At 44.6% G+C, this 21,644-nt stretch overlaps 1 protein-coding gene across 3 annotated transcripts in view; it reads left to right on the top strand.

The window, feature by feature from the left end:
- Positions 1–21,644, top strand: part of LOC115354602 (protein jagged-2-like) — a 79,801-nt gene that overhangs the window by 6,663 nt on the left and 51,494 nt on the right. For all 3 annotated transcript variants that reach the window (XM_030045018.1, XM_030045017.1, XM_030045016.1), the window contains exon 3: positions 15,876–15,936. In XM_030045018.1, coding sequence (XP_029900878.1) covers positions 15,876–15,936 — 61 coding nt within the window. The remainder of the gene's footprint in view (positions 1–15,875; positions 15,937–21,644) is intronic.

The following is a 21,644-nucleotide window of genomic DNA, read 5'->3' as shown; positions in this document are numbered from 1 at the left end:
TTTTCTTCTCTCTACTGTAGGAGAGGAGAAAAACAAGCGTTTAATTCTTCTCCTCCCTAGTCGCCCCCCCCCCCCCGCACCCACCCGGCCACCCCACCCCGTCTCCCTCTCGCTTTCTCCTTATGGGGTATTTTTAGAGGCACTATGTCCTCCCCTCACCCCTCTGTGTGAGTAAATCAGTAGATCAGGGGCGCGCACTCCTTCAGTTTCATGGCCCGCTCTTGGCAGAGTTCCCCCCCCCCCTCTCGGCCTGGCGGCGGCTCTGACAGGCTCGGCTGTAGCGGCGCGGAGGGACAGAGGTGGAACAGCTGTTGTTTGGAGGCCTCCCCCTCCTCCTCCTCCTCCTCCTCCTCCCACCGCCACGGAGCGCCGTAGAATAAATGTTTCAGTGGAGCAGCATTAGGAGAGTGGCGTTGGGCCGGTTACAGTATGCTGCGCTTGGCTCCGCGCTGCCGCAAGAATTGGATTACGCACCCGCTCCGAGGCGTATCAGTGAGCAATCACAAAGTGCGATGTTGGATGACAGCGATTCATTGTCTCGGGTTGTTTTGCTCGGTGGCGTCGCCGCCGGCGCTTGTCTCGTTTGGGGGCTCATTTGCCAAGTGCGTCTTTGGCGCGTTTCGCCCGCTCTCTCCCCCGTCACAGGCCCCGCCCGCCGCCGCGAAGCTTTTATGGCTGATTAGTGCTGAGAGGAGGAGGAGGGGGAGGGTGTGATGCCAACTTGACGGAGGTGTGGGGTTGGTGTGTGTGTGTGTGTGTGTGTGTGTGTGTTTCACCCTTATTACAGGATCCTTTTGTGTCTTCGCTGAGATGTCCCCGCTGTTTACGTGCATCTTAAAGTCACATCACATTCAATTAAAGCTGAAAGGATTGGGCAGTTAATCAGTTAATCAATAGGCAGGGACTTAGTTCTAATTCCGATAATTGATTGCAACTGAAGTTATTTCTAAACAGCAAACACCGAGTCTTAACTTTGCTGTGTTCATGCCATTAGAACATGTTTTTTGCTGCTGGCCGGACAAAAGAAGGACTTTGCAGACTTTGCAGACGGCACTTTAGGCTCTGATAACTTCCCAGTGATTAATAGACACCAAATGATTCATCAGTCAATCAACCAGAGAAAGAATCAATAGATCAATCAACAGAAAAATTGACCATTAGCTGCAAGATTCAAGATTCAAGATTCAAGATTTATTCGTCACATGCATGAATGTACAGCTACAGCAGCAGTGAAATGTAAATGCAACAACTCCAGCACTGTGCAAGTAAAAAATAAAAATAAAAAATAATAAAAAAATAATAACGATAATAATAATAAAAAATAAAATAAAATAAAATAAAATAAAAATAAAGATAAAATAGAAAAAATATATGACATTCCTATATACAATGAACAACCTGTATACAATATACAACAATATACAAAAAGTACAAATAAGTAGGCAGCCCTACACTCAGTTGCTGTTTATGTCGGTTGTTGTTCATTTTCAGTTTTTTTTTTCAGGTGTTCAGATGATTTATGGGAAGAGGCCGCCTCACAGGTTTCATTTCTTTAAGCTGCTCGGCGTAAAATTCAGCTGAGTGATTTTATTGAGTAAATTTTATTGCACTTTTGTTTTCAGGCTGCAGCACCTGACATTTTAGGACTTTGGAAACTGAAAGCATTTCAATAAAATCGTTTTTTTTTTTTTTTAATGGAGCAGATATTATAGAATAATTTGATATATCAGCTGTAAAAACTAATGCATTTGGACCGAGAGATGCATGTGTGTGTGTGTGTGTGTGTGTGTGTGTGCATGTGTGTGTGTGTGTTGCTCTCCTCCTCGCCCAGCTCTCCCTGCAGGCCTCTTGTCTTTAATAAGCCTAAAAGCCTGCAGGATGAGCACAGTGGGTCTCCGTTACGTTGCCTGTGTGTGTGTGTGTGTGTGTGTGTGTGCGTGCGGTGGCCAGGTGAGGCGGGGCCGAGGTGATCGGGGACGTTAACCGCGGTCAGGACGGGGGCCCGCTCATCTTTCCCACGCCGCCTCGCTTCCTGCGGCTCCACGTCAGATGACCTGCTTTCGCCCGCCGGCGTGTGAAATGTGCGATGAGCCGCTCCGTCTGCCGCGCCGCCGATGCCGCCTGCTGATTGGCTCGTACGTGTGACTGATCGCTCTGCCTGGGATTTGCTTGGTGGCATGCCTGTGTGTGTGTGTGTGTGTGTGAGAGAGAGAGAACAAGAGAGAGAGAGGTGTATGTTTGCATATACCTCATGTGTATACCTGTGCATGCATGTATATCTATGCATGTTCATACATTTGCATGCATATGAGGTGTGACTGTGTGTGTGTGTGTGTGTGTGTTGCCACATGCCCACTGTATGTCTGTGTGTATGCATGTGTGTGTGTGTGTGAGTGAAACTGTGTACGTGTGTGTGTTAGTGGTAATGAAATGCATGCGTTGTAGGCGCTGGGGTGAATGGAGCGCAGAAGTGATTAAAGAATGTTATTACACACACACACACACACACACACACACACACACACACACGGGGCAGCTTAATTTCCCACTTGACTCCCAGTAGTTGTTCACTGGGCTAATGGAGCTCAGCTGGACCTCACAGCCAGAGAGAGAGAGAGAGAGAGAGCAGCTCGTATGCCTCGATCGCCCCTCTGCGTGTTCCTCTGAATACCTGCGAGAGAAAAAAACCCCGTCGCTTCGTGTTTTTCACGTCAGAAACACTTTGGCTCCTGCGTCGGCTGTCGCTGGCGCTCTGCTATCTTTAAGGGTGCGATCACACCTACCGGCTGTTTTCTGTGGTCCAAACTGCGAGTGGGAAAGCTCGCCTTGCTGCATTTCTGTGTTTGGTATGTTTAGGTTCCTGCTGCCCAAATTCATTTAGGAAAGGGGGGGGGGGTTTATGAATAAAAAAAAGTCACATGGACTCACGAGCGGCTGGTTTATTTTGCGTTTTGGAAGCCCGTCGTCCTGCAAGAAAAACGGTTTGTGGTCGTTCTTCCTGTAGCGGCTGCACTGCTGTTCTCCTGGAAGAAGAGGGTCGAGGCTTGTGGCGTTTTTTTTTTTTTCAGGCGTTATTTGGAGTTTGATGACGTCGTCCCGGGGTTCCCGCAGGTCAGAGGATTTCCGTAAAGCCATGCAAATTTTGAAAAGTCTATTCCAGACGGAGAAAATTTCAATAAATTCTCGGGTTTGAACGTGGAGTTTTGTCAGCCTCGGCTCCTCTTGGTTAAACTGAAGGTCAGGAACAGGATCGCTTAACCCTCCTGTTATGTTTGGGGTCAATTTGACCCCAGTCAATGTTTAACGTCTCTAAATAAATAAATGATTAACATAATTTTTTTTGCTTCATATTTAATGAGTGTTCCTAATGTAATGGGTTCTACCGGGTAAAGATGAAATCCACATGATGACATATTTTCAATGTCCTGTACACACTTTGTAACGCATCGGTTATAAATAACAAAAATCTGTACTTAGAAATAATATAAAGCCATTAAAACACCAACAATTAATATTTCTTTCCAATTTTAGATCAATCAGTGAGATTTTATGGTGATTTGCATATTTTTCCATTGTCGCCTAATAGGAATACTGGATGTATAGGTAGGGGTGGGGGGGAGTTATGTTTTATTTAAAGGACTATTTAGGTCGTCAACAAAGAAACATAAAGTACCTGACACATAAACTTTAATAACAATTTTAGTTATAATAATTCTGTGGAAGTTTAAACTGCAGGGGAACAAATTGACCCCAAACATAAAGGATGTTCAAAAATGTGAACATAACAGGATCGCTTAAGGTGGACTGACCTTTAAGGTGGATCAGCTGCTCTCATGTTAGTGGCGATCGCACGGAGCGAGTTCATCAGGAATCAGGAGAAACACTTTGACATGTCAGCCGCCCCTGAAGGCTCAACATGATGTCAAGGAGGAAACGCTGCAGAGTCTGAATCAGCAGCTCCGAACATGACTCATCCAAAAAAATCGGATCAGAAGTGAATATTAAAGTCGCTCGCTTCCCGCCACGCTGTCCTCGCTCCGTGCCGTTGCAGCAACGAGGAGGGACGTGCAAACTGTTGTAACCGTCCCCTCCAGAGGGACGGGGTGAAGGTTCAGCAGCGTCGGGGTTTCTCAACACATCTGGGGGGGGGGGCACAATCTCTGTTGGTAACCCCGTATTTCCCAACCCCAGGCTCATGGAGAAAGCCCGGTAACACTCTGACACACTGCTGAGCCGCGGAGTGTAAAAGTGTAAAACTCTTGGCCCACTCGCTTTGGAGTAATCCAGGCGTGTAGGAGTGTGTGTGTGTGTGTGTGTGAGGGAGCGAGGTAAAGACTCGGGCCGCAGCTAAACATTGTTTTCTTTGTCGATTTATCTGCTTTTTTTTTGTTTTGTTTTGTTTTGTTTTAATTCGAGCAATGAATCATTTCATCTATAAAGTGAGAAAAATAATAACAAATAACAAAATGGGAAATGATCAAAGTGATGAATCTGACCAGCTGCCAAAAAAAAACCAAAGTATTAATTTTATAAAGATATGAGCAGAGAAAAGGAAGGCAGTCTTACTGTACTGATACTGTAAATTTGCACATTGCCCACATCTATGCACATTGTATACATCTATGCACACGTTTTTTTGCACATTGGGTCTCTGTGTCATCTTTTATTCTTTATTTTTTATTTATTTAATCTTGTAATCTGTGGATACTGTTGAAAACTGTGAATTTCCTTCGGGATGAATAAAATATCTATCTATCTATCTATCTATCTATCTATCTATCTATCTGTCTGTCTGTTTATCTTAATGATGCTGGAATCAGCAAATGTTTAGTTCATTTTTACTCGATAAATGACTAAAATGATTAATCGGTCATCAAAATTGTGGATTTACTTTGGGCCTGTTTTTATGCTGTTCTCAGTGAATGCAGGCTTGAGTGCGTGTGTGTGTGTGTGTGTGTGTGTGTGTCGCCACAACCTCCCTCCCCCTTGCTGAAGTTTCTCCTCCGAGTGAAGAGTTTAAGGTTCAAATGACAATCTTTTCGAATCTCAGCCCACCTTCGGTTTGGACGTGAATAATTATTCTGCCTCCTCACATCCCTTGAGCTTGTATCCGTCTTTGCTCCAGACTCCTGATGCAGATGCTCGGTTTGTCGGTCAGGTGGGTCGGCGGAGCGGCGGGCGCTCGCTCGGGGGTTTTCCCAGGGCGTCCATATCACTTTCCCGGCGGCTCAGAGAAAAGCAGAGCTGCCTTAACCTCTTTGTCAGCGCACCTTTCAGCGCCAACAATGACTTTATACCTTCGCTTTTGTGCCCAGATATTGAGTTATCAAGGCGAGCGGAGGAGGGAGGGGGGGGGACTCGAATGGAGAGAAATGTGCAGAGGGAGAAGGGCAGCTGCGTCGGGCAAAATGTCAGGAGTGGATTTGAGAGCGTTTCCATGAGGCGTGTCTTGTGCTGCGCTCGGAGGCCGGCCCGCGGCGTATCTGGTGTTCAGCGCCTCGCTCAGGTGTTGGGTTCTCTGCTGCTCTGTCGACATCAGGCTCTGAGTTATGGCCGCCGCCGCCGCCGCCGCTTTGGCACAGGATGAATGAAAAGGAAAAAAAAAAAAAAATCATGTCTTTATGAGGACGTCCTTTTGCCGACATCCCAGCCTCGGTGAGCAGGTTAGGCTCTCCAGTCTGTCTGACCTGATTTTCCTTTTTTTTTTTTTTTTTTTTTTTTTGAAAGTTGGGTGAGACTGAGAGCAGCCAGTGGAAGCCCAGCTCAACATGCAAACGAACCCGAAGTCCTTCTCCTGCTGGGAGGTGACAGTGCTGCCCATCTAAGTTTGATCATATCAGCTCTAATGATGTTTATATTGTCGATGAATCCATCAATTATTTTCCCAATCAATCAATTTGTCTTTGGCCAAAGATAATAGCAAATGCCCAGCCTATCATACTGTAACCTAAAGTCATATCTTAGAAATGTTAAGTTAGTTGGATAAACAACCAAAAAAAAAACCCAAGTATTTATTTTATGATTATATGAATAACAAAAAAACAACCAACTGTAAGAATTTGTGATGCCACAGCCAGATGTGTTTTTTTTTTTTTTTTTTTTAACTTTGGCATTTTTACTAAACAAATGACATGATAATAGTTGATTAACTGATCAGTTCCACTGTTGCAGTGCTGTTTTGGTCTGCTCGGTCAGCGTGGAGCTGTAAAGCCATGGAGGTTTTTTGGATTTAGTGCTCAACTTTGATTGGACAGTTTGCACTCTTTGCAGCCTATTTTTATTTTTCGCATAGTAACCGTTCACAGACTCAGCTCTTATGATAACCAAGGAGCTGGTTAGCAATCATTCTTACTTTCTCCTGCTTCTTAGTTATTAAATATAGGTATAAATGTGTACGTACTACTTTATAGAGAACCTTTCAGGCTGTACCGCCTTAAAGGATGTTGTCTACTGGGATTATGGGGGCCTTCGGGACTGGATTACACCTTGTACCAAGTTGAAATTATGGCCTTGTGAGTGTTTTTGTTGTAATGAGGTCAAAATTCGGAAAGATATCGCCCATTCGAGGGAAAAGAGCGTATTTATGTGCCTTCGATGTTGTATTTTCTTGACTCCAAGAGGTGTGATTAGTGATTGTGATCTTTGGCAGCGCAGAGGCGACGCAGCGAAGGCTAAGACAACATCATCAAATCAGAAGGCAGAGCTCGGTTTGTGACTTATTTCAGCCGGGGAATGGGACGCATGTACGGGAGTTATGTGTGTTTAAACGGCTGAAGTCAGCGCTCACCAGATTTTACAATGGCGGCATCTGATTACAGAGGATTTGACAAGGTGGCAATCAAAAAAACAGACAGCAGCGGTGACAAAACATCGCCGCACTCATGCAGATTTTACCGCCGTCGCCGCTGCGGTTAACCAGAATAATTTAGTTGGGTTGAAAGTCACCAGTGTGCTTAACAGAAACAAAGAGGAACAAAGAGAAATGTGTCATATGTTTCCCTGGAAAACCCCTGATGGTGTTAAGATTGCCAAGAGATGTCAGTCAGAAAAGCCCGCCTGTGATCTGAGACGGAAAGGAAAGGAGTTTGAGAGGAAACTTTTACATTTCTAGATGTTTACCTTCCCCTGGGACTCCTGACGTCCCAAGTGCATCGCTCAACAACTGGAGAATGTCGTTTTTCACTTTCACGGCGGCTTCAAAATCAAGTTAAAGGCTGTGATTGAATCACGGTGGGCTAATGGATTTAAGGCGGTATGTCCCGTCGCCGCGCTCCTCATGGAAAACACGTATGATCGATTCACCATAAAAGGCCAATTCATAGAATCCCTCCGCGTTCCTCAAAGAGCCATTCTAACCCCGAGCGACAGAAATAGATTTTCACGCGTTTGGTGTGGGAAAAGTGAATTGGGTCATTTCACCGTTTCTCCGGCATCGTATAAAGACCTGATTAGATTAGCTTTGATTAGATTTGCTGTCTGAACGGGGCCCCCGCGGGGAGGCTTGCTGAGGAGAGGCCCTCCTTAGAGGGAAGATGGAAGGAGGAGGAGGGGGGGGCTTGTTCTGTTAATAACGTGCTAAATTAACCATCCTCACTCCGCTCCGCCGGGAGCCACATGTTTTATTCATGTCAATAGCCTAACAGGTGACATGACAGGTGTTGCCGCTGCTTTTTTTTTTTTTTTTCCCCTTCCTCTGATCACAACTCTGCAAAAGTTGTTAATTGGGTCTCGAGCTTGTTTTTTTTTTTTTTTTTCTGTGAATATTCAATGGAAGGAATATTCTCCATGAGTTTAATCCGCCTTTAAATGTAAAAGTTGAGCTTAAAGTGATCATTTGGATTTCCTTTTTGCTGGAGTTTCCGCAGGTGGCGCTCTTTTCTTCGACCGTTCAGTCTACCCACTTCTTCTTCTGCTTCTTCCAAAGAACCCGCTCTTGTTGTTGTTGTTGTTGCTGCTGCCGGAAACATGAAACGCATCACTTCCTTTTTCCAAGGAAATACCAGACTCCAGGTGTTTGTGACAGAAAACGCTTTCATGAAGTGGCTTTGGGCTGAGTCGCTCCTGAGCCCGATCACTGGGGGATAGAAAGCAGCGAACCCGGACGTGACTCACGTTTGCAATCATGAGCTGTTGTTGCATATTTGTGAGCGACTCAAGGCCAGACGTGCTCTTCCACGGAGAATCCATCGGGATGAACAGTAAAAGTGGCTCGGAAAGCATCCTGGAGAGATCTCCGGAGGTTTCCAGAACATTTTTGTTGGGGGGGGTTGAAGAGTAACAACAACACTTCATAAGAAACAGGCACGGGACGGTATTATTACCTCATGATCCGATTCAGCAAGAGACGCAGGCTTCATGATTCAATGCAGCCAAAAGTTATACACTGCAAAAACGCAAAATCTTACCAAGATTATTTGTCTTATTTCAAGTCAAAAATGTCTTATTTCTAGTCAAAATATCTCATTACACTTAAAATAAGACATGATCACCTCAGAGGTAAATTGTTTTTAGACAATTTATTTCACTTGTTTCAAATGAAAATTCACTTGAAACAAGTGAAAATTTGCTTGTTTCATTGGCAAAATTTGCCAGTGGAAAAAGTGAAAATTCACTTGAAATAAGTGAAAATTAGCTAGAAACAAGAAACAAATTTTGCCAATGAAACAAGCAAATTTTCACTTGTTTCAAGCAAATTTTCACTTGAAACAAGAGACAGTTGTCTAAAAACAAGTTACTTCTGAGGTGATCATGTCTTATTTTAAGTGTAATGAGATATTTTGACTAGTAATAAGACATTTTTGACTTGAAATAAGACAAATAATCTTGGTAAGATTTTGAGTTTTTGCAGTGTATAGTCAGTGACAACAGAGTATAACGGTGCAGATTATGCCAGAACATAAACAGTTTGGGCATGTTGTCACGACAAAGTGCAGGTATTGTAATTTCTAAGAGGAGCTCGTGAAATTGTGACGGGTGAGCGGATTCGTTTGTGATCCCGACGCCAGAATAAACGTTGCAGACATGATTGGTTTTTCTGCTTCGTGATGCGTATTATCACTTTTTTTTTTTTTTGGCACTGGCATATGTTGAATATGGTCCCGCCGCTGCTATACGATGCAGCTCGGATTGAAACTCCAGCGAAACGAGCGTCCCGTCGGCTGTTTGCTCCTCGCTGACGTGGGAAAGCGAGCGGCGGTAATTTATTCATTGAACAGGTGAAGCCGGTGAGGAGTGGGCTCGTTTCTCCGCGGCTAATGAAAACGCAAATCCCTCCGACTCCTGTAAATTGGTTGAGAGGTGTCAAGTGTCCCCCTTGCCCCCCCTCCCGTTCCCCACAAACACACACTCACACCCGACTGTATAAGGTCGTCCCACTATAGACAGCGGGGACTTACAATTTGGTCCTCAAGTTCCTGTCCTTCAAGGACACACACCGGCTTCTCACACACACTATATATACATACACATATATATACACAGGAACACACTTGCTCACACATTCACACACTTGTCACACATATACATCATATACAATTACACACACACACACAGAGTCAGATCGTGTCAAACAGGCACACACTGTCAAAAATGATCTCATTCTAAAGGAAAGAATGCAGAACACACACTGTTTGGCACATACATCACACACACACACACACACACACACACACACACACACACATTGCCACATTCATGCACACACCATCCATGCACATTCACTCAAAAATGCACACATGCTGTCAGACAGGCATATTGTCACATAGCGGGACACACACACTTTCCTTCTCTTTGCACACATATGCACATGAATCACACACACACACACACACGTACACACACACACAGTCTCATGTCACACTCTGACGGGGCCAGGGGACGGCCCCATCTGTCTGGAAGCCAGGCGCAGTGACATTTAAAATTGATTAAGAGGGGAAGATTGATTATGATAATGTCCAGTTATTATCACTCATTATGGAGTTATGGCTGTGGGAGTCCGCCCGGCTCATAAATCACCGCTTTGTCATCTCTAATGGACGGGGAGCGAGGGCTCTGCTCCCTGAGGCCTCGTGGTCTGCGGGAGGCCGGTGGTGTCACATCTGCTCGGGCCGTCCCGCGTCCCGGACGGTTTCAACACGACGGAGGTTCGGCTTGGGCTCACATAAATATTCAAATAGACGAGAGTTAAAACCGGGGATGCCTTGATCACCTTGATAATAAAACCAGTGGAAATAAAAAAAAACTGACCAAATCGCTTCATTACAGTCGAGAATCAAAAGATGCCATGGCACCGAAACGCTAATCCTAAGGAGTTAATCCCATCAGCGCCAATGAGCCAATCAGAATGCAGCATGCTCGTACCGCAGTCTAATAAAGCTGGTGATTGGCTGTCTAATCTTACACGTTGGAGAGTCATCCAGGAAAAACACTACGTTACACCCAGAGATGTTATAAAACTGATTTTTATTATGAAATTTTGTAAAATTGGTATCAATCAAGACCCGGTATCGAAGTCAAGGTATTGGAACCGGTATTGAAAATTGGAGGGCATGGAAATGGGATGCAAAGGGTCGAATCTCCACCTGAAAAATTGTGTTATGTGTCATACAAAAACATGAAAAATCCCTTTATATAACATGTATACTCTACATATAACATTTAAATGGAGCTGTAAATATAAAGATCCAGGCTAAAGCCACATTTGAAGAAGAAAGCTGAGTTTCAGAATAAGGGTCAATACTACTGATATGAAAATCCTAGTATTTGTATTGTTTAAAAAGAGTTTTTTTTCTAAGTATTGACTCCTGTGACATCCCCAGACAAAGCAACAATATGATTTTTTTTTTTTTTTTTTTTTACCTTGAATAAATTACGGTGTGATTTCCGCCCTCATCCTGTTTGGCTGGTCAAATTTCCACGTCCGCCTCTGAGGACGAGTTTCGCTCCTCTGTAATTTTTAGCTGCTTGAAAAAGTAAAGAAAAATTGAAATGACATGTCCTGCAGGTTAGCCAGCTTCAGAGAGTGACTCACAACCAACCAGCTGATCTTAATTGACTGGAAAATGATTTTTGTGTGTGTGTGAGTGTGTGTGTGTGTGTGTGTATTTCTGTGATTCCACTGGCTGATTATACATTCCGCTGCCATTGCAATCCCAAGTCCCCGCAGTGTAATTAGCATCTTGATGTCGCTGTGACAGTCAGGCGGTGTGAGAGGAAGCCTCTCCACCAGCAGCCTGGATGAAATCCTTGAGGCTCGAGCGCTAATGGCCTCAAGCGGGACGGTTTGAAAACCTCAGCCTCCACTGTGCCCCTATCTGGTCCCGCGTCGGTGATGTCATCGTCCAGCTATGCCTCTCCGCTGTGACATCCCGCCCGGCTGATGATGTTGTAATGTGTACTTGCAGTTTTGGAAGGAGGATTGGTTAAAAAAAATGACTTTTGTTTCTGGCGTTGCTGCTCTGGACGTTTGCACACGGAGCACAAAACCAGTCTGATCGCTTTCTTAAATGATTTATTTGTTTGAGCTTGTTTGCCATTTTTCCAAAGGAAAGTAGGCAAACCAGTCTTCCTTACCTTTATTTTATTTATTTTTTTTTTTTTGTAAAGAGGGACATCAGTGCATCCGAGGTAGAACCAGGGAGGTGGGATTCAGTGCATGGCCAGCAGTGGTGCACACTCAGTGTTACTATATTAGGTCCTGTACAGTCGAATGCACTTCAATGTAAAATAAATTCCACCCTTTAACAAAGTTTATAATGTTCAGTTTGTGTTGACATTGTGCAGAATGTGTAAATTTAATTCTGTGTTTATTACTGAGGTTGTAGTTTGCAGAGATCTGCTACTGGACTGCATTATACTGAGAGGTGTTTCTGATTTTTTGTCCCTCCTCATATATATTCAATGAGAAGGGACAGAATAGTGGAAACACTTCTCATTAAAATGCAGTCCAGTCCAGCAGCAGCACTAACTATGAGCTCAATGCCAAACATAGTAGTGAATGAACACCTCTGTTACCGTGACAACAAGAAAACCTGAACATTATCGGCAGCAGGAGAGGAAACTTTTTGGCACAACAGCTGGATTAGACTGGATTAGATTGTGCAGGTGGAGCTGATAGAGTGTACGTGGGTTCAAAGGTGTGAGTCTTGAGTTTGTCAGTCATCTGTGGGCTTTTGTCAACTTGTTGCACCTTTTAATTAGCTCCTAAGGTCAGCCGGTGTCAGAGATAAATGCAGGTCGCAGTCGAGTCGTCTCTTCCTCCGTAAGGCCTTTACTGGTGTGTCGTCTCTCCTCTCGTTTCGACCCCAGTCCAGGAACATGTGACACCTCTATTAACCGTGCCACTTTCGTATCAGTCATTTCTATACATTTGTTTCTGTGCAGGTTTGGTGCCTTGTTTTGCTTTGTTGTGGTGAAGGGAGACTTGATCCCAATCTGTATTTTTCCTCTAATGGACTAGTTTATACTCCTCTGCACTGTTTCTTTGTAGTTAACAACACATGAAGAAATGAATAAAACGTTAATGTAAAGAGCTCTCGGTCCCCAGACATTCATCAGGTGCCCGATGAAGGAAACATCGTCATAAATAAAGTTTATTGCAAGTAAGAGCGTCTCTCTCTCTCTCTTATAGCCTTTGGGATGTTTTCTCCCACACAGGACTCCATGTGTGATGTGTGTATGTTGAAATGGACTTGCTCCTCAGCCTCTCTGCAGATACATCAAGAGGCTGCCGAGCTGAGATCCACCAGAGCAGCTGCAAAGTCTCACTCTTTTGCTCTCAGACACTTTTCTCTCTGTGAAAAGAGGAAAGTCCTGGATTTCGCCGCGTTATCTCTTGAAATTAGCTGCAAAACTCACGTCTAGTTTTTTTCATTTTTTTTATTTTTTAATTTAATTTATTTTTATTTTTATTTTTTCGTTCACAATGATGCCCTTTTCTACTTTTCTTTTGCTATGTTACTACAAAATGTGTCTTTTATTGTATCTTACTGTTCTTTTTTTCTTTTTTTTTCACTGATTTTCACAAAAGGCCTTCTACAGATTGGTGTTGCAAATAAGCATCCACTATAAACACTGTGATACTTGGATCATTTAGCTTTTTAATTTGTCTTTGTAAGCTTTATTAGTCCCATAAATAAATAAATAAATTTGCTTTTCTAAGGATTGTTCTCACCTTGCCAAATAAACCGACATGCTTGGTGTGAACATTCCCTAAGAGCTCGTACTTGCAGCAACATGGGCTCGCAATCTGACGGGTGACCGATGTTGCATGTCCTCCTCCATCTCACCAGCCTTCAAAGCGGCTCTGCCCTCTTGTTTCGGAGCGTGTAGCTGTGCTCTCCCCGTCTCTAATCTCTCCCAGCGCCACTTTGCTGCAGCCGTCCCTGTAATCTTCCCCTGCAGCCCCTCGGTCGCTCTGAGTCACTCCTGGGTCATGGGAACTCACAGCTGCTCGTCTGGCCCCATGCAGTTGACGGACAGCGAGCTCCAACTCGGTTTGTTTGCCGATGCCCGAGAAAAAAAAAAAAAAAAAAAAAAGTAAAAAAAAAAATTAGCCTGCACCTGAAACAATCCAGAGTTTTAGTTTGTTGTTTGTGGAGTTTGGAGTTTGTCTCCTCTGGAAAGTAGGGCATGGCGTGTAGGCGTGCTGGGCTTTTCCACACAACATCCAGATAGGACTGCACAACAAGAAAACCACTAAAAACAGCATGCAATAAGGAAATAATGCAGGCATTCATTTCATTTTGGGATTGAAAAGGTAAAAATAACTGCATCACCACCTGGAGAAACAGGGTGACCGACACCTACTCCTCTTTTAAAGTGACCTAAAATCCCACCAGAATCCAGGACTCGAGCTCAGTAGAACCGGATTAACCGAGATTTCAGTGAACCTGCAGGTAACCCCCGGGTAATTATTGGCTGCAGCTCCAATTTGCAGAGGTGTAAACGGGTCACCTGCTAACCTGTGACCCATGCGGGCGCAATGACACGGGTCACGCTCTACATTTCAGGTAGACGATCGAAAACCTCAGCAACTTAAATACGCAGTTTGATAAAATGAGCCTGAAGTCATCATCTTTTGGAGCGGACGCTGACTTTCCACTTTCGGGGTGGAACAGTGGAGAAAACACGGCGTCTCAGTTAACTTGGAGGTGAAACATGCAGTGAAAACAGTGTTACCTGCTTTATTTAGTGGGTAGTACAGTGGTCCCTCGTTTATCGCGGGAGTTGCGTTCTAAAAATAACCCGCAACAGGCGAAATCAGCTTTATTTTTTACAATGATTCTAGATGTTTTAAGGCTGTAAAACCCCTCACTACACACTTTATACACTTTTCTCAGACAGGCATTAACATTTTCTCACTTTTCTCTCAAAGTTCAAACCTTTGTAGAAAAATAAGTCCAGTAAAAAAAAAAAAAAAAGCATGCAAAATTGCACAAAAAAAAATCTGCGAAACTGCGAGGCCGCGAAAGGTGAACCGCGTTACAGTGAGGGACAACTGTAAACTGAATTTCCCCCTGTGGGACAAATAAAGTATGATTGATTGATTGACTGATTGATTGATTGTAGCCCTGCACCAAAAAGACTATATATATTATTATTATTGCTGTAAAACTGGTACAAGTGGCACAAGACTGGGTTGCAACCAGAAAGTTGCAGGTCCGGTCTCCTCTGTTGCTTTTCTTTGAGAAACAGTGGAGGAGACGTGTGGTATCAACAGGCAGAAACAGGCAGAAACAGGCAGAAACAGGCAGAAACAGGCGGAAACAGGCGAACGGTGTTAAGGTTTTTTTTTCTTTTTGCCAATTTCAAATGTTGTTTCATCAGTGTGGCTTTTACCTGGTGATGAATGAGCTGTTTAAATACTGCAGTGAGGTATGGGGTTTGTCTTGCCTGAAAAACAGATTTTTGATTTGCCATCAGTTTTCATGATATTCAAAATCTACACAGTTGACTTATCGCCTCGAAAAATTCTCTGAGGTTTATTTGATGATGAAGTGGCGTCTGAAAACCCTCTGCTGCTCCCGTGCTCGGCCCTCAGGTCTCTTCGGACGCACAGGGCATGCTGGGTAGGCACGGCCAGTATGCCAGTTAAGCCCCGGCCCCGGTGAAGTCTCTGTTTTGACCCAATCAGCACCGACACCATTTTCAGTGCTGGTGCGTCCTTATTTCTCCATTTGAAATCAACGCAGTGCCACAAAGGAGTGCCCTTGAGCGCGTCGGCGAATCCCAGCCGGTTCCAGGGGGCGCCGACCTCCCAGCGGAGCGGCGGCGGCGGGGAGCGAAAAGACGAACTCCGCCCCCGCTGGGATCGATGCAATGTCACGGCAAGGCGTCCTTGATCTCTGAATCCCTGTCCGATCCAGTGAATCCCATTATCCCAAAACAAACAAAAAAAGCAGGTCTGATTGGCTGTGTGACGGCTGACACATGCAGAGTGTGTGTTTGTAGTTTTCAGGTGAGTGTGTGTTTCCCCGAGCGGAGCAGGAGGCTGGTTACACTCGTTAACTCGCCCGAGGCAGAGAGCGGCTAATCAGTGACAGCAGTGTGGGAACCAGAGTTTTGTTCCCACCGTCATTCAGTTTTTATGCAAAAATTGTGTGTGTGTGTGTGTGTGTGTGTGTGTGTGTGTGTGTGTAGATGTGTGTGTGTGTGTATGTGGGCAGGAGGTTATAGCTGAGTTTCTGTGCGAGTGCTTGTGTGTGAAAACTTCACGTCGCATTATTACGCACGTCTGTGTCTCGATACAAGCAGGAGGGCATATCTGAGTTTCTGTGTGTGTGTGTGTGAGAGAGAGAGAGAGTGTGTGTGTGTGTGTTTCTGTATTAGTGTGAACTCTGATAACCCCTGTCCCTCTCTCTCTCTCTCTCCTCCAGCGGTCGTACACTCTGATAGTGGAGGCGTGGGACCGGGACAACGGCACACACAACACCAACGGTAAGCCCAGACCTGCCCCTTGCACCAGTTTTCACCAGCATATTAAAAAAAAAAAAAAAACAAAGAACTTTCCATCTTTTTCTCTTTGGCTCCTCCTCAGTTTCTCCTCAGCTCTTATTTGTTTTGCTGACACGGAGGTGCTCCATGCATTGGCAGAGTTTATAAAGGTTGCAGTCTGATTCGATTAGTCGATTATCATTTTGATAATTGATGTATTTTATTAGTTATTTATGAAGTTAAAATGATTCCAGCTTCATTAAAAATCACCAAGAAGCTAAGATTGTCTTCCTTTTCTCCATTTATGTCTCTATAAAATAATATTTTTCTTGTTTTTTTTTTTGTTTTTTTTGGCTGCTGGTCAGACTGAGAGCATCACTTTTAGCTCTGATCACCTCTGTTGTTGCTTTGGTCATAACTTTTTCAATAATCTATAGACGAATTGATTCATCTGTTAAACGAAAAATTAAGCATTTCATTGAAATCTAATTGAAACTTGCTGTGTTTCCGCTGCCAGTGACTTGGTTACGTTAATCTGATGGATCAAAAAGAGAGGCCAGGTTGCATCAGTGTAAACAGACAGGCTGCTACTCTGATGTCTTGCAGAAATACTTGATATGTTTCATATCATTTCCTCACTGCCATTTGACGAAAAAACGCTAATGATGGTCCCAAACGTCGAGGCCGTTTATGCGTTGTTTTTCAACAGACATTTAAGAAAACTTGGAGTGTGTAAATGATAAAAAACATGGCATTTTGGGTGGAAAAACTGCTTCATTATGTCTATGTGAAGGAAAAATGTGCCTTAGAGGAAGAGCCACACTGCAAAAAGTCAAAATCTTACCAAGATTATTTGTCTTATTTCAAGTCAAAAATGTCTTATTTCTAGTCAAAATATCTCATTACACTTAAAATAAGACATGATCACCTAAGAAATAACTTGTTTTTAGACAATTTTCACTTGTTTCAAGTGAAAATCTACTTGAAACAAGTAAACAAATTTTGCCAATGGAACAAGCAAATTTTTACTTGTTCACTTGTGTCACAAGTAAAAATTTGCTTGTTCCATCGGCAAAATTTGTTTCTTGTTTCAAGCTAATTTTCACTTGTTTCAAGTGAATTTTCACTTGAAACAAGTGAAAATTGTCTAAAAACAAGTTATTTCTGAGCTGATCATGTCTTATTTTAAGTGTAATGAGATATTTTGACTAGAAATAAGACATTTTGACTTGAAATAAGACAAATAATCTTGGTAAGATTTGGACTTTTTGCAGTGCAGGCTGATGACGAGGTGCCTTTGCTGTGTGATAAAAAGGCTTCCCTGTTTTTTTGCTGCATCAGAAAGTTCATATGTGACAGAATAAGATGATGTGAGAAAGAAGAAAGCTCTGCTGAGCGTGCATGTCCTGGGTGATGTAATGCCTTGCCCAAGGACACGCAGGCGTTCGCTCTTGGGCGAGGGAAGAGCCTTTATGATTGGACAGAGATGGATTGATAAAGCGCCTCATCCTGTGTACACGCTGGTATCCTGGATACTCGTGGCGTGTCAGCGTAGGCCTGCTCCTCAACAAGCCAAGAACTCTGGGAACGTTTCACGAAGGCGGCGCTGTTTCCCCCCGGGGAGTCCTGGGAGAGGAGCGAGAACGCCCCGTCAGACCCGTGGGTTTGGACTCGGCATTGCCACATGCCTCCCCAGCTATTCGCTATACAGCTGTATCCTGTTTTTACATGCTCCTTTCATCTGGGCCCCGTAACCGCTTTGTTTTCCAAGCGCCGCCGGGGGGAGGAAAGGTTAATTGAGGAATGTAATCTATGTGATGAGACAATGTGCGATTCTCCTCGTTAGGTGTTGGCTCGCCCTCTGGCCAAGTGGGTTTGATTTAGGGCTCAGATCGTTCAGGAACCTCACCTATCGGCCTGCCTGCCGACCGAGTGGCGGTGCCTTGTTGTTTTTTTTTTTTTTGTTTCACCGCCAGCGAAGGAGCGGTCCGCGTGAATCCATGCATCTAATAACAGCCTGGCCTCCGCTGTGCCTCTCTGTCTCCACCTGTCAGTCGACCTGTCTGCTTCTCATTTTCCTTTCCACATCCAGAAACAGTGGATTTTATTTACGACGCGAGCGACCCGGTCACAAAACAAGTCGATAGCTGCTGCAGGTTTGAAGAGTCTCATCGATTCAGACCGCCAGTGGAGAGAAAGCGATCTGATTTTTTAATGTGACACCAGGGGCGGATCTAGACAAATATTCACGGGGTGGCAAGAGGGTGGCATGGAGACTTTAAGAGGTGGCAGAAATATATATGCTGATTTAATACCAAACGATCACATATATCAGTATTTGCTTGGAAAACCCCCAAATGAGGATATTTTAACTCAAAAACATTCTATTATTGTGGTACATGAGCAAAGCATTGAATAGAAAACCAAACTTAACTTAAATTGGAATTTCCCCTTGTGGGATTAATAAAGTGTACTTACTTACTTACTTACTTAAAAAAGGTGGCATTAGAAATATTTATTTATTTATTTATTTATTTATCAACCCCTTAAATAGTGGGAGTGTCATCTTTTGCTGCATTTACTTGCACTCGGACATTTGAGTCTCGTAACAGCGAGTTTCCGAACAGCCACAATTAAAAAATAAATAAATAAATTGTCTGAAATTGGGGTGGCAACTAGGGTGGCAAGGCATTTTTCTAGGGGGGGCAGCTGCCACCCCCTGCCACCCCCTAGAACCGCCTATGGACGCGGGTCAGAGCAGTCGCATTTCCATTGTCTCTTCCGGGTTAGGGTTAGGGTTAGGATGGCGCCTCTGTGTTGCAGCGTCGGGGTCGGTTTCCAGGTGCTAACGGCCCGCCGAATCCCCACGGGGCCAGACGGGGCTGACCGCGGCCGGAGGCGGAGTCAGGGGCCACAGACAGGGCTCAGATAGCTTTGGGCAGGGAGTCGGGTGCAGCCGATAAGCAGAGATAACAGCAGCCAGCCGTGTTGGTCAATGGGGACGTGAGGGCTCGGCTCACTATCTGTGCAGAGGAGAACGTCCAGCGGCAAATCGGCGGTGTGTGCCGAGACCGCCCCGGGACACCGTGGTCATGTTGCCGGTGCTGGAAAGGGATTTAACTCTAGACATTTTGGCCCATTTGTGTTATGGATGAAATTACATGGAATTATAGGAGTCTGACGAGTCTGATTATGTTATCTGCAGTGTGTCAGTGTGTCTAGCATTTACACCAAGGTGTGTGTTATGGACAGGTTTTTAGGGCAATAGATAGTTGAGATGCAGATGCAAACCATGGGCCATTAACATCATCTGGCTTGGAGATAGTCCTAACTCACAATGGAATAATAGAGGAAAGGCGGCTTTGGTGATTTTTTTTTATTCTGATCTGGGATACCTCCATATGTGGTCCTAAATCCCCCCATTGAACATGTGAATTTCCCCACTGTGGGATAAATAAAGGCATATCTTATCTTATGCTCATATCAGTGTCATTATTCATTGTTAGTGGTGGACGACGAAATCTGGAGGCTTGCAGCAACAGCAGGAAGACAGGAGGTTACAGCTTTAACAGATTTATGGGAAGATGCATCAGTCCAAGCTCTTTTTTTTTTTTTTTTTTTTTTTGTCCTCGTCTTCAGCCTGAGCAGCTGATGGGCCACCACACCGCGACCCCACAGCAAACTATTCAAATAAAATAAATAAATAAATAAATAAATAATGTGCGGTCATGGTTCAGATCTGCCTGCACTGATGTCAGAAATGGGGTCAAATATGATAAAGAAGAAAAAGGTGAACAGTCGAGGCAAAACGAGAATTGGGTCACGTTCAACCGCTGTGTGAACGTAGCCGGTTGAGTTGAGATAATGCCGAGTCGACACACACACACACACTCACACACTCACACACACACACACATCCGATAGCTGCTATCATGCGATCATGCTATGCATCTGATAGCCTCGGTGTCGCTGGGTGACCTCTCAGCATGTCGGCGTGTTCGGACAGTGTCGCTGTCACTCAGTGAGCCGGGACCTGCTGCAGGACTTTCCACTGGAAACCTGCGGCTGCTGGAGGCGGCGTTCCTGAGCCGCGGCCCCGCGTGGCCCCGTGTGGCCCCGTGTGGCCCCGTGTGGCCCCATGTGGAGTACCTCAATGCTGATTTTTTATTTTATTTCCACCACACAGGATGCAGATCTGATTTTTCCTAACTGTTATGAGGAGCAAAAAGCTGCATGTAGTTGCTTGTTGTTGTATTCAGGTCATGGATATGCCATGCAGCCTACATGCTACATGCATTTCTACACTCAGATTAAAATTCAGTAATAACAATAATAATAAACTTAATTTACATTGCACTTTTCTTAAAGGAATACTTGCAAAATCTCCTTTTTCGGACTTTTCCAGACTGACACAAGATCAAAGTTTAATGCCGCCGATGGTACTACACAGCATGCACGGATCACTGCGCTATAGGCGGAGGGATACATGCGTTCAGCGGTTATAGTTCCAACCATACCAGCTTCTCCTAAAGCAACAGAAAAATCCCAACATGTGTGTTTCAAATCCAGGATCCACTGTGTAAATCACGCAGCTTCGGAGTTGCGGTGAGGTTTATTTTTTTTTTCACTTTTGAAGAGCTAGGCTAACGACTCCCATAGACTTTAAGTATTTATGCTAAGCTAACATGAAATGCAACCCATAGGAGTGCAACCAATGGATGTACAGAGGAGAAATATCTTGTCTCAGTCTGGGAAAGTTGGAAAACAGGGTATGATGTTGGAGTATTCCTTTAACAAAAAATAAATAAATAAATAAATAAAACCAGGCAATTTTTTCATGATTTTTCATGTTGTCATGACAATATTTAAATCTTGACGCCATTCACCTGACACAGTTGTCATTATTTGTGGCTATAGCTGAGCAGCGTTAGCATGACGGACGGTGAAGACACAAGACTGGAGATACATTTTCAGTGTTACTGTCAGTTCGTTCTGGATTTGGGTTTCATTTTCAAACGGATAAGAAACGTCCTCAAAAAAAAAAAAAAAAAAAGCCGAGATCTGAGCAGCAGTTCAGAGCTGAGCATGAAGGCCTGCAGTGTGAAAGCCAGTGTGTGTGATTTATAGTCAGTGTGGCCAGGCGAGTCCCCTTCCCCATTCTCTCTCCATCACACCTCCCCTCCTTCCCTTTTATCACCCCCTTCAGCGACAGCGAGGCCGTTCTCCGCGCTCTCTCTCCTCTCTATATTAAGCCTGTGAGCACATCGCCTCGTTAAGCCATTAATTATGGGCCGCGGCTCTCTTTCTTTTTTTCCTCCTCTCTTTCTCTTTCCCCTGATGTCTGTCTCCTAATTAGCGTCCCGGCAGCTGGCCCGGCTGCCGCTCGCCACTTCATTATCGTGGCCCGGGGTCGTCTTGACGGGCGGCGCGGGCCCCGCCTGGCACCCGACCGCCGTGTCCGGTCCCGGCCAGCGGCTTCTGTTGGGGGACACTGAGGTGTTCCCTCTCTGGCCCACCTGTAGAGCTGGTGGTGTGAAGGAGAGCTGCGTTATTAGATCTTGGAAGAGCCCCTGACAGGCAGGCCGCCGGGCCCGGCCCCGCTGACGTGCTCTAACTGCTTTAGCACATGTTCGATCAGGCGTCCTGTCAAAGTGAAGCCTCACCTGCTGACTCAGTTGTAAGTCACACTGGATGAGCACATCGGCTCAGTG

This window comes from Myripristis murdjan, chromosome 22, assembly GCF_902150065.1.
Source record: "Myripristis murdjan chromosome 22, fMyrMur1.1, whole genome shotgun sequence".
Taxonomy (NCBI): domain Eukaryota; kingdom Metazoa; phylum Chordata; class Actinopteri; order Holocentriformes; family Holocentridae; genus Myripristis; species Myripristis murdjan.
This window is presented reverse-complemented; position numbering and strand designations above follow the sequence as displayed.